The 13,393-nt window shown below is 41.1% G+C and overlaps 1 protein-coding gene across 1 annotated transcript in view; it reads right to left on the reverse strand.

Annotated features, from left to right (window-relative positions):
- Positions 1 to 4,964: 4,964 nt before the first annotated feature.
- The window catches only part of GLB1 (galactosidase beta 1), a 43,056-nt gene continuing 34,627 nt past the window's right edge, over positions 4,965 to 13,393 (reverse strand). Inside the window, exons 15-16 of the mRNA XM_030512948.1 lie at positions 9,098 to 9,337; positions 4,965 to 5,384 (exon numbers count right to left, since the gene is read on the reverse strand). Of these exons, the coding sequence (XP_030368808.1) occupies positions 5,124 to 5,384; positions 9,098 to 9,337 (501 nt within the window). The 3' untranslated portion in view covers positions 4,965 to 5,123. The remainder of the gene's footprint in view (positions 5,385 to 9,097; positions 9,338 to 13,393) is intronic.

The raw sequence follows: 13,393 nt of genomic DNA on the forward strand, positions 1-13,393 counted from the left end.
GCCACAGATATTGGCTGCATTTTCCTACTCGATTTGCACCAATATTCAACAGATTCACTCGACTTCGCACAAGCCCTTTCTGTTGGAGTTTCAAATGCAATTCCCACTTCCATTGGGGAGCCTCCTTCTTTTCCCCCCACATTGTCTACCAAAAAAACATACGTAAGACAACACAATTCTTGTCCTGCAGCTGTAAACATGTTACCAAAGTGCAAGATCTTATCGTGATGCTTGAACAGAGTGTGCTATGAACACATGCTGGGGAGTTTCCTGAGCAAGACTTTGCTTCCCATTGCAACACTACAGAGTGAAAAGTGGGACCTTCCTGAGACTTTGACTTTGGAGCCCTATATACACTTGGCTCCTGAGGGACATGTACGTGCTAAAGCCCAAAATAGGAATTCTTAAGTATATCCCCAATTCCTTGGCCAGAAAGACCACATATTCTACTGAAAGGGGATTGCATTACCTGAAACAAGCACTGGTTCTGTGAAACTCTTGTAGGTAACACACAGTTTCAAGACTTGCCCCACAGCTGGGGACTCTGGGTCACTACTCCCATCTTTGATAATGTAACAAGGAACAGAAAATATCTTCTGAAAAGGGATTTCGAAACATACACACTTTATTCAGCACAAACAAGACAAAGATCCCTGTGACATCTTTTTCCAACTTTTTCCCATTAAACCCTTTGCATCAAGTCCCAAGATCATCTTTTCCTGCCCAGGTTTGCCTTCTTATGGAAGGAGAACCATTAAAGCAGGCCCCATTCTTCTGTAGCTTCCAATTCCTTTTGACACACCATCTTCCAGCCAGGATCATGAGGTTACCTATTTTTCAAGTCCTTGCCTGCAGGACAGCATTCTTGCAACTCATTTCTTCCAGAAAAAGCTGCTGCAGAACCTGGACCAGGTCAGGATCTGGTCACCCTTTCACATCCTTGCTGAGTCTTCTCTATGTTGCTCTGTGCCTTTTAACATTTCTGTAAATCCAGTCCATCAGGGAGGTAAGAAGACAACAGAGAGAACACGAAACAGTCTCAGAGCACGGAGACTGCTATGGACAGTGAAGGTGATAATTGGCTTACATACAGCAACGAAGACTTCAGCTAGCTGTGGGCAAGCTTCCTAACAGTAAAAGCTAGAATAGCTTGCTTAGGGAAGACTACAGTCCCCATCACAACAGGTCAAACAGACTGGGAATACTTCAGATATAGATGATGTTGGCTTAGGGTAGAGAGGCATAGAGCTAGATCATCTCTCACAAACCTATCACCTTGTGTTACCTGTTAAAATAACATCTGCAGTCTTGTGAAAGATACATACAAGAACAGGTCAAAGAGAGAACGTACTGCACATCCATCAGCAGTTCCTCTGAGACGTTATGTTAGAGCATTTGCAAGCAAAAAAGGGAAGAAAATAAATGATTGCAAAGCCAAGTCACAGAAAAACATTCTCAAGTAGTTTCCTGCTGGTACAACAACCAGTAAATAACCAAGCTGCTGTCAGAGGCTCAGGTCTATACTGCAAGCTATTTGCTCAAATATGGATGGTTTTCCAGGAAGTGTGTCCTAGGAAAAGTGTCAGAATATCCATTTTACACATACAGAGATCCTGTTGCCCCCAGTGATTTCAATATATCCAAAATGAGAGTACAAGGGGACTGCAATAGTCTAGTCAGCCATCTGGTGATATCAATGTGACCAAGTCCATCCAAAGAGAGTAGATTCCTTCCCCGTGCAGTCCAAACTTAGGGTTTTATTAAGAGGTCGCCTTCTCAGCCTGGACAATACCGTACCACCTCCTTCAGAGCACACCGTTAAACACAGGCTTCTTCTGTAACTGCCATTTCTGAACACCCAACACATATTTGTCAGGTGGAAAGTGTTTGCTGGCCAGTCAGGAGGATTATTTCTAGAGTCAGACTCCCGCACACATTCAGACTGTGCTAACAAATGAGTATTCCACCAAAAAACTTCACAAGAAAACCATAGGCTCTTTGTGGAGCCCCCAAAGAGATGGGAGACAGAGAGAGCTGCCTGCTCAAGAGAATTACAAAGGGCATAGGGAGTCTAAAACGGAGTCTAAAGGGGTACAGATAAAGTTAAGTCTCAACCCTGTGATTCAGAGACTATGAAATTTTGATTAACATTTGGGAAGATAGTTATATTATAAGGGAAAGAAGTAGGTTAAGAAAGAGAATTCAACTACATAGCACACACTATTCATCAGTTCATGTTCAACTACTTGCTCATTCATCCCAAGTAATCGCATTTAAAGGATCCACTCATGCATAGGCAGGATTACAGTCTGAGCTTACAAACCCCTCTCCAGTGACAGGAAAAATATCTGTGGTAAGATGAGTGCCTGCAGCTACACTAAGCAGGCAGATTTCAACCCCTACAGACCTGCAAACATCACACCTACCTTCCACATGGACCTGTGTAAAACCTCTACTTACAGATTGATTCTGACTAAATACGAGGTTTACACTGGTCTGCTGAAATCACCGTGCCTTTTATTCAGCTGCTGTGTCAGCAAAGCACTTGCAAATTCCCAAGGACAGGCAGCAGGGGGGATTTGAGGAGCCACAATTTTAGCATTAGGAACATTCCTTCTTGCCATTCCGTCAGGAGGCAGCTGGCTTCACCAGACAGACCATTCCATTGAGCTTCAGCATCTGGAATAGATCACACAGCTACACCACGGACATCAGCCAGGGCTCTGACAGTATTTCCACACCATGCCCTTCAAAAACACTAGATGCACCAGTGCCTTGACCACTGCGTCAAGGTGAGCCAGATTAACTCCCCACAGTCCCTCTTCTACGCATTTGCCCTCAGTCAGAAGGTTTTATTCAGATCTCATTTCCACCCCTGGACATGGAAATGAACTACATTTGAGGAGAGGTTAAAATAACTGACCTGGTTGAGACTGTAAAGGAAGAAGTGCCACACTGTCCCATTCTGTATCACATAGTCACAGGAGAACTGCATGCCAAGGCTAGAAAACCTAGGGTAAGTCCTGTCTTGTTCTTGTTATGCTTGTAATTCTTGTATCTAACCAGATGCATGTTTGTAATCCTTGATGCAAAGCCTTTCTGCTTGTAATATTACACAGAGTTAGGGCAAAAAGTGAAGTCTCATGTATTACACTACATTTTCACACGTACAAAACCCAAATGAAGTTGGAATGAGAGCCAGGAGTTTCACTCCTCTCACAGCATTAGCTACCAGAAAAATAAAAGTACTCCTGGCTGTTAAAGCACTAAACTGTTGTAGGAGTAGTACCTAAATAGTACCAGCATTCTGCACACTCCAAGCCACAAAATCCACAGGTGGTATGAAACGAATTCTGTTCTATTCCTTACTTCCAAGGCCTGGCTCTCAGGTAATTAATACTTGACAATAAACTGCTTGCAGAGCATGTTCCAGGGTCTGCAAAGGAATGGTGTCAAGAAAAAAAACCATCTGGGGTCAGAGCATTCTTCCAAGAATGAAGCATGTGTGGTACTGAACACACAGCCCCCAGCCATTAGACTTCGCATTTGAGCTGAGAATTTAAGAGTAGAAGCTCTCTGGCTCAAGTGAACTGCATGTGTCTGGTCTGAAAGCCCAAACATGTCAACCACATAACAGAGATGTAGATATTCATGCAAGTGGTGCTCCTTTTCACTCTCTTCTTCTCTGAAAGTATCAGTCCTCATCAGCTGAGAAGAAATGGTCAGGTTTTTGCATTGGCCATCTCAGCAAAGGGTGGCACCTCCAGAGTCCACACAGCCCATTACAGATACTTCTGCTTTACTTTGCACACATCTTCGTAACACAGGAAAGAAATGAGATATCAACAAGAACAACTTGTCCTTTAGAGACTTTACAACCTGATTTCTCCCTTAATACTGTAACCGCTCCTATCTCTTCCCCCTCTCCCCTTTCCTTCTCAAACACACAGGACTGATTTTATCTTTAAAGAACCATTTTAATTATGTCAGACAAAAATCAAAGGAAGAAACCACAGATTATGAAAATACATGATTCCATCATCTTTTTTGTTGTTTAAATCTCACCAAGGAGTTTGCGTGGTTGACAGCAAAGACATAAGAATCAAAAAGAAGATTCTGTCTGCTGTAGAAAGTCAGCTTTACCAACAGAGATCACGTGCATTTCTGCAAATATCAGGCACTTAAAGATCATCAGTTTACCGGAAAAAAATCAGAAGATCTGAATTAATGACTAAAAGAGAATTAAAATCCTTTAACTTAAAGCTGTCGGCTCCCAAGGTGCTGGCCTATGAAAAAACAGGGACTCCAGGCCCAAAAAAGAAGGGAAAAAAAACCCAAACCAGGATCCATTAATCCATTAAAGGAAAAAGGGTCATTTTAAGACTACATTCTGCAGGCAGGTTAATCAGAGCCTACGGTCCAACCAAAACAGTCTAAATTTTACATACACTCTTGTACTTATCAATTTACTTAAAGTCTTCAGAGAAAGCAGAAGGGAAGCAGTGAATTTGCTTTCCAAGAGGGGACAATTGGCTTTCAAGGCATAGACTACAAGGTCCTTCTCCATGCTACTGCTGTTTGGACCAACTTCTCTTCCACACTTCTCATTGTTCCTGTAAGAAACCAACTGAAATGTTTGCAAGGTCACTTGCATGGAGATGAAAAACAAAATGAGGTCCCCTCAACATGTGCAGTAAGCCCCTTCAGACTCAAATGATACTGATACTAAACCAAGGGATAAAATCACCTGGAAGTGTCTAGTCTATTGGCAGCTCTGATCTACCAGTCCACATGAGTAAAACCAGCAAGCTAGTAAGACTGCATACCCCTTTCGCATGCTCCTCTCCAGTTGCAAAACATGGCAAAGAGAAATGTAAGAGGCGGTAAGCAGCCTAAAAGGACTACATTTTAACCTTACTGATGTGCATCTTGCAGTGGAGTTCAATTTCACAGTCCAAGGCACATTCTGAAGCTACAGCTTTTATTTTTTGAGATGATTTCAGTATTTAACTCTGGCAGGTTTAAAAAAGAAAACCTACTGATTAAAACTGAGTCTTTAAAAAAAGGGAAGTATGGGTTGAGGGAAAGGGAAGAAAGGGGAAGATAAAGGAATACTCAAATCATTATAGATAGTTCAGCCATAAGTCTCTAGCAAAGAGCTGGGGGGCATAACTTTTATACTGTGTGGTTCCATTGATGTTAGGTTTGTCTACAAATTCTATCTCACACGCCTGGGTGCTGCAAGGTGAATACTCCAGCTCCAACACTGTTATGTTGTTTGGCATTGATGAAACAAGTATATTCCTTGGAACAAAAAGGGTCAACTGAGGACCACGGGCTGGCCAGTAGCGACCAAGATTAAAGCCATTGATCCAAATTTGCCCCTGTTGAGAGAGAAAGAAAAATAACAACAGATCAATAATTTGACAGAGAACAAATGACGCTTTAAGCATAGCAACAGCTTTAAGTATAATGCTCTTCAAATAGTAACTTAATTTCCTCCATCTTTCTGTCTGAACAGAACACAAGGAGAGAAGATTGGTTCAAGAAAATGCTAATTATAGTCAAAAGAATCTAAATTACCTGATGAGTTAAAGAGTTTAAAAAGAAAGTGGTCAAATACTGCATGAATTCCAAGTATGATAACACTTCAGAAAACAGAATTGCAGGTTCCTGGCACTGAATTTTCACCAAAAAGATGCACAGCAAACCTGAAAATTATATTTGCTTGAAGCTGATTATTAAAAGGAGAAAGAACTCCCAAAAGAAAAAAGCAAATCTTAATTTTGTTGTGGCTCTCTGTATGAGTGTAAGACTACAGTGCCTTGGTAGTCCCTTCCTAGTGCATGGTTTCATGAGAAAGATACAGCTTGTTTAGACACATGAAATTAATATGAATTAATAGACATCTTAATGTTCAGAGAGTTGTGATCAGCAGAGTAGAATCCAGTTGGAGTTCCCCACGAGGAGCAGTGACCATAACTAAAACACAACAAGTTCCACCTCAACATGAGGAAGAACTTTACACTGAGGGTGTCAGAGCACTGAACAGGCTGCTCAGGAGGGTTGTGGAGTCTCCCTCTCTGAAGACATTCCAAACCAGCTGGGATATGCTCCTGTGTGACCTGCTCTGGTGGCCCTGCCTTGAAAGGGGGGTTGGACCGGATGATCTACACAGGGTCCTTCCAACCTGGATGATTCTGTGATTCTGTATTACGCTTGTAATTGCTGAGTCAATAAAAGAACTTCGGAAATCACACTGCAAGAGAGTACTGTATGTTGCTGTAGCTACTTACAACCATTACAATATCTGGAGGTCTGCAAGCATGAATTGAAATTCACTGAAATTGTGATTAACTTGGCATGTAAACTCTTTAAAATACTTTTCATAGTGGAAATGGCTAGAACCCCTAGTTCAAAATACTGGTTTAACACTATAAATACCTCAAGTTCAAAAGATTTCCACCAGCACAATTGTAATACAGCGAGTAATGGTGTTCAAAGTGTTTTGGAGGTCTTTTTCTTTTGTTTTCTCTTTCAAGTATTTATGGAAACAAAGTTTTACAAAACTCCCAAAAGAAATTTTATAAGGAGTTGGTACATTTGCAAACGCAGGTGAGTTATTTCAGCTCTGCGGTATAAAATCCTGTCTTGCCAAGGTGTTCATTAAAAACCACGTCTGAGGTCAAAGTTTGTTGGTTTTTTGGATTATTTGATCAAGTTTATCTTGCTTTGTGGCTTGTTTTTGCTCTATTAAAAGGCAAGAGAAGAACTATTTACTACAGAAGCAAAGGACTGAGCTTGAAGAGTTTTAAAGGAAAACATGGCATTAATGCAACCTCTCCACACCAACTGAATTAGTGAGTGTATCCAGTAGACAGTAGCCTACCTACTACAGAGTGACTGCACCTACTACAGAGAGTGACTGTAACCCTGCAGGAAGTAGGAGTTTACTGTAGGAATCAACTGCATTCCAGTTCTACTACAGATGGTATGATCAGACAGGTGTCTTGTTTCTTAGTCAGTCACTGTTTGTAAACTCATTTTCCCAGTAAAGCTCTGGACTTCATTGCTCAATTCCAAACTAGCATTATTAACATTGCAATTTCTAAAGACTGCACACTCAGGAATTTGTATGCCCTTAACCAGCAAATCACAACACTATAGACACTACCAATCAATGTGCCCCAGACAAAATAAAGCAAGGGGGATCTCTATCTTCAGTCCCAAGAATTCCTTTTAGCAGGGTCAGCAACTACAACCCATGATTCCACAGAAATCAAGAAGTGTCCTGACTCCAAATCCTCTATTCTGCTGAAGAGAAAACGTCTGATAAATCTAACCATACATCCAGGGCACGTATACTTAAGGCCACTGTGCTTCCTCAAGTGAGGGTGGAGGAAGTTTTATCAATAGTGAAGAGTTTAAAAACCGCTGAAGGCAAGCAAGCTACAACCATAGGTCATGACTGTTAATGCTGCACCCTTCCTTCCAGGCTGTCCAGCATGCCAGACTCCTTGTCTTAATATGCAGGACCATCATTAGATCTGTATGTTTTCTTTGTGACTGTTTGTTTGCATGGTTTTCCAACTACTCCAATACATTAATTTCAACCCCTTTTAAGAGTCCCTCTCCACAACATGGCATCACCAGTTTATACAATGCCACTCAAGGAATTAAGGCCCAGACACAGTGGGACCTGAGTGGAATTTACACCCCTAAGGCCCTCTGCCTTAAAGGCATTTGCTCACTGGTAAAGTTATTTGGAAGTCACAGTTTCAATACCCAGTATCACCTCAATCATACTCCTGGGTGCCTTAAAACTCTGGTCCGATCCATATAAAGCTTGAAGAATCAATTCAATAGCCCTTCTTACAGTTCAACTGGAATCTCTTCACCATGACTGCTTTAGAGGGTATACAAACTATTTAAAACACAGGTTTCTGTAGATCAGAGGAAAAGACTTCCACCAATATATAAGAATTCTTGGACTCATTTGCCATTTCAAAGATGAGTTTGCCAACAGGCAGGTATGATCATCTCACTTCCTGAAGAAGGTTTGTGATTCACGGGTCTCAGAATTGACTGCAAAAGTCTCATATTCCAGTTCCTGTGCAAGCAGCTATTTTTGGATTTTGTTCAGTGATTGTGTAAGACATGCACATATATAGGAATGGGTAAGTCAAACTTCCTCATCCAAGCTCAGTGCCAGCAATGAATCAGACTCTTCTGCATATTGGGAAGTGCTTTAACCACTACAATACTGTAAGCATATCACCAGCAACTCCTTCTCCTATTCTATTTTAATAGCAGTAAATGAATTGTTTCAGAAATTAATAATTTTGCTACCTAACACTATAACAGACACTTCCCAGAAGCCCTCACTTCAATGCTCAGGTCTCTAAGAAGAGTGGCACTTCGGTGCACACATTCTGCTCTCTGTGCTTCCCACCAGCTAGTTGAGGTGGTCCTTAGCCACCCCGCATGCTGGCTGCTTCCAACATGGCACTGTGAAAACACGCTCTTTGTTGCTCCGGCTGCACTCCAGCCCTACGAGAAGTCTCCATTAACAGAGATCTGCCCACAGGCTTCTCACAGCAGCGCTCTCCGATCCATTCAGTCAAGGTAACCTCCAGAAGACAAGCAGTAACAAATTCCATGCATTGGATCTGTATCTATGGGCACACCACCAGCAGTTGTGTCCAACACTCTCTGTTTTGTAATAGGACCTGTATTTCTTCACACAGCACTGCAAATATGTTCTTAATCAATTAATATAAGCAGGAAAGTGCCCTGTAGCATTTTTAAATAGCCTGACATTTCATCTTTCTCACTGTTGAAAGACTAGGGTTTTAGTTTTTGGTGATGGCTCCACTTTCTACACCCACACTATGTATCTTTTGAATATATGTTTCCCTTCTCTTAATGGTTTCTCTCCGGATTTACTTAAAACAAGGAATCAATCTCCTAGTTGCTTAAATATATTTGAGATACCCCACCACTACAATCAACTTCTACCCATCCAAGAGAGGTGGACTTTGATTGTCCATAGAAGCATTCTGAGTAGACTTCAAGTTTTTACAGCAAAACATTGTACCTTTGTCCAGCCAGGAAACTTGACATAGGTGTCTTGCGGCAAGTCTGGAATTCCTTCAGGAATTGAAAGTGTACCAGCGTAAAAAGTAGGTGCTTCATAACTCAGTGGATCATCAACAGATCTCTTTGGTTGATCAAGGTGGCTGTTAATATCACAGTTCACTGCTCCATCTATGTCCAGAGGATAGATTTCCCATTCAGCAAGTATATCTTGATCAAGAGTTAAATTTGAAATGAGACCCTAAGAGGAGGTAAAAAACGAAACCCAAAAGATAACATAATTGACTTCATGTTATTGAAGTTATTTGGCTGCAGCTATAAATCAGTCAGGAATAAAAACTGAATCAAACCATTTGCAACAGCTGCCAATCTGTGTCTGAATAAAACCCAAGCATCTGGTCTTCATCAAGTTAAAAGCTTTGCTTAAGAATAAAGAGTTTAGGTTTTTCTCTGTGAAAGATCTGTTCCTCTTCTAAGTTTTGATCTTTCACTGATGCCCAAAGGTTTTATTTGTGGTTGGTTTGTTTGTGGTTTTGGGGTGTTTTGTGCCTTCCCCTCCCTCAAACTTTCTTCACCATAACTGTGGAAAATTTCTGTTTTGCTTCAACATGAATATAATTCCAAAACCTGGGCCTTAATATAAAGTGGAAGAAGCATTAAATAACATAAATATCATTAAATATCATAAATATCATAGGTCTGAGATACCATCAAGAGATTTGTTAACACTGAGTCACTAACCCAAGACATCGACCTGCACAATAGCGGAGAATGCAGTACTTCCTTCCTGCAAACCCTCTCCAGATAAGATACAGTATGACAAAATCAAGGCCACATGCTTTGTGACCTCGATTCAGAGAAATACTAAAGCTTACAGTCAGCTTCAAGCCCAGAGTCCTGTTTCATTTCTGTGGAATCAAGTATGCAGCATACCAGTCTACTCACACAATGAATGCAAAAGCAAGGTATGGGCATGATATCAGAAGGAACACTGTTAGCCCTGCACAAATCCTAATTGTGTTAGAGTAAGTTTCTAAAATGGTGTTTTAGTGCAATGCAAAGGGTTGATTTTAAACCAATGCTGCTACATCCACACAATTGCTTGAACAGACCCTGCAGAGAGGTTGTTTTCCAGTGCAACTTAAGTTCTGTTGCAAATTCCACATGTCAAACAGGAACAAGCAAAACCACATTTTCTATGGCCTTGGAGGGCTGATCTGTGTTGTGTGTTTCTTCTGATGTCTAGTAAGTACTGCACTGACTCCACAAGCCTCATCATCAGTTCAAGCACTAACTGGTTTTCTCTTCCTTCACCTAGATGCCCACTTTACAGAACAGGATCTTATAGCAAAATAATGTATCTATATGGAGTTAAGTGGCAAAATTTTTCTATACAACCTAGATTTCACTCTGACAACAGTCAGATATAGATATAGATTTTCCAGGTGAAACAAAGATATAGGTGGAATTGAGCATGTGAAAAGATATAGAAAAAACAGAAGCCACATTCTCCCTTTGTTTGTGTCCTTCAACAAGACTTAGCTCAGCAGGATGTTTTTACACGAAAATCCTGTTAAGACTCCTTCCGAAAAGCTCGATGCCTTCTTCCATTTCAAGCTCAAAAAAAGTGACTGAAAAACAGACAAACAAAATCCAGAAAAGCTCCCCTATTTGCTTAAAAATGCAAGGCTTCAGAAGGCAGGAACCTCTTTCCCTAATGTTGTTTTTGAAAGCACAGAATATCTAAAATCCAAGGTATAATTATTCCCAGTTTTCAAAATCAACACAAAGAACAGCATGAGGGAAGAATTGTGTGGGAAGAAGCAATGCACATATTCCAAAGCTACCTGAGAAAGGCAACCTCTTCTACTGAAGGATCCTGCGTTTAGAGGATTATTCTCACAATGCATGTGTCTACTCAACTTGCTTTGCAAGCTTGAAACCCTGGTGCAAGTGTGAATTTCAGCTCATTCACAGCAACACTAAGCACTCTCCTGATCCAACATCTAACCCTCTACTTTGTCACCTTAATTTCATACTAAGCACATAGGTTTCCTTATCACCTAGCCTGTTATTAAATAAATGAATGCAACACTTCTGTTACTTCAACACAAAGGCAATACACTGGGGTACTAGCTGCCCTCTCTTGCTACTCAAAGGCAAGGTACCTTGGAAAAATAGTATGAACAGAGTTGACACTACTGCTACCCACTGAATTTATATACCACAAGCACAGAAAAGCCTCAGTTGCTGATGCTTTTAATCCAGAGGCTTTCATACATCCTAAAAATTCCCACAAGAACAAGTTTAACTTGTTCTGATTAAGATTTAAAAGAACTGCATGCTTTCCAAAGTGTAAGGCAGGAGAAGCTGCTTTTACTAGTGCCTGTAGGCTACCAGCTTAGCAAATGCTTGGAGTTATATTGCTTTGCCTTGGATGGAGACTTAGCATAATTGAAGATATACCTAGAAATCCTCACCACAACATACTTCAGAATAAGACAAGTGGTCAATTAGACTCCTTCAAACCAAGCCTCAGCTTCAATTCTTCTACACTGCTTAATCATAACAAATATATCCTTCTTCAGCAACACAAACAAGCCCATCCTACTCATGGCAGCACAACACAAGTGTGAGAATGGAAGTTTCTGCTACTGGCAATCTTGCAAGTCTCTTCCCAGTCTATGTTTTAGATAGACTGAGCTAGATTCTCTAACAGGCCCAAACTTTGCCAGTTTGTGGTCTCATCAACTAAGCTAGTCAAGATACATCCTCACTTGGGTTTACTCCTTCCTCTACTTACAACCTTAAAAGTCCTACTTCCTCACAGCACCCGTGCCTCTGCTTGATAACTAAATAGTACTCTTCAGGCACATGTCTTTCCTGTGATGTTTATCCTTCCCCTGCTCTTACATCCAAACTAACCAAGAAACACTTTGGAGAAGTCTAAATTCTGCTCCGAGACACCTATCACAGAAAGATTGAGAGGAAACAGGAGCTTCTAATTTTCCTGGCATCACCCTAGCACCAAAAGGCACCGCAATAATCAGTCATTAATCTGGACAGCCAGTAAACATTTGACAAGCTTTCTGAAAGAACACCATGAAATCAGTATAGGCCAAGTCAAATTTAGCAGTTAAGTGACTGCAAATCTCTTCTTAACTGTAAAGCTTTGCAATTACTTCATTATTACTTGTGGCCTAATAATACCAAAACCTAAAAACAAATAGTGTGCTGTGGCACTGAACATGGCCCATATGAAACACAACACAAGCCTGGCCTCTACAATACTCTCACAAGTATCACACCAGGGATCCCATTAAGTCTAAAATGAGAAAGGTTTCCTTTTTGCCCCTGCCCTTCCTACCTTAGTGGCACCTCCACTGCATTTGGTTTATGTGGCAAGGTTTTGGTAGCAGGGAGACTGCAAGCGTGGCTTCTGTGAGAAGATGCAAGAAGCTGCCCCTGTGTTGGACAAAGCCAGTTCCAAGACAGACCCACTGCTGATTTCCCCCAGTCAAGTCTGTTTTGCCCATGATGGTAACTGGTGAGTGATCTCCTTGTCCTCATCTGCACCCATGAATCCTTCTGTATTTTCTCCCCCATCCTGATGATGGAAGAGTGATGGAGTGTCTTGGTGGGCACCCAGTGTCTAGCCCAAGTCAACCCACCACAGCCACTTGAGGTGACAGTCCCAAAGTGTAGCATTGACTCAGAAGCATTCAGAAGCTTTCTGATGATTATCCGCAACACCTGATCAGTCCAAATCTGAACTGGTTTTATATGGTAAAGTGCTTGTGAGACAGCCTTTCCTAGCCACATTGAAAACACTGCAAGGATATGCTGCTGACAAAGGAAATGGGACATGGAAAGAGATACAAAAGTATATCTCTATATGCACATAAACAAACACACACCCAAATGCAATCCAAGGATTCAAAAGCCTTGAAGTACAACCAAGATCGACCGGCAATCAAGCAGCGATTTTCCAACCCATTTTTGGAGTTCCTCCAAACAGCTTCACACATTTTAAAGTGTTAGCTACAGACTCAACCTGAAAGTCTTGTGGGTGACACTTTGGCTGACAACAGAAGTGACCCACCACCAACAACAAAAAAATTAAACTATGTCTGTCAGTTTTTAATTCCACATAGATTTTGGTGACTGGAAAAAACTCAAATGAAAACTCCTAGTAGTTATATTTTCAGGTAAAGTTACAGTTGTGTAATCCTTTTTGCTCTAAGCCACTACTTGTTTTTCAACCTCTGGAAAAGAAGAAAACCCACCACAATTCAGT

The sequence above is a fragment of the Strigops habroptila genome, chromosome 1, assembly GCF_004027225.2.
Source record: "Strigops habroptila isolate Jane chromosome 1, bStrHab1.2.pri, whole genome shotgun sequence".
NCBI lineage: Eukaryota > Metazoa > Chordata > Aves > Psittaciformes > Psittacidae > Strigops > Strigops habroptila.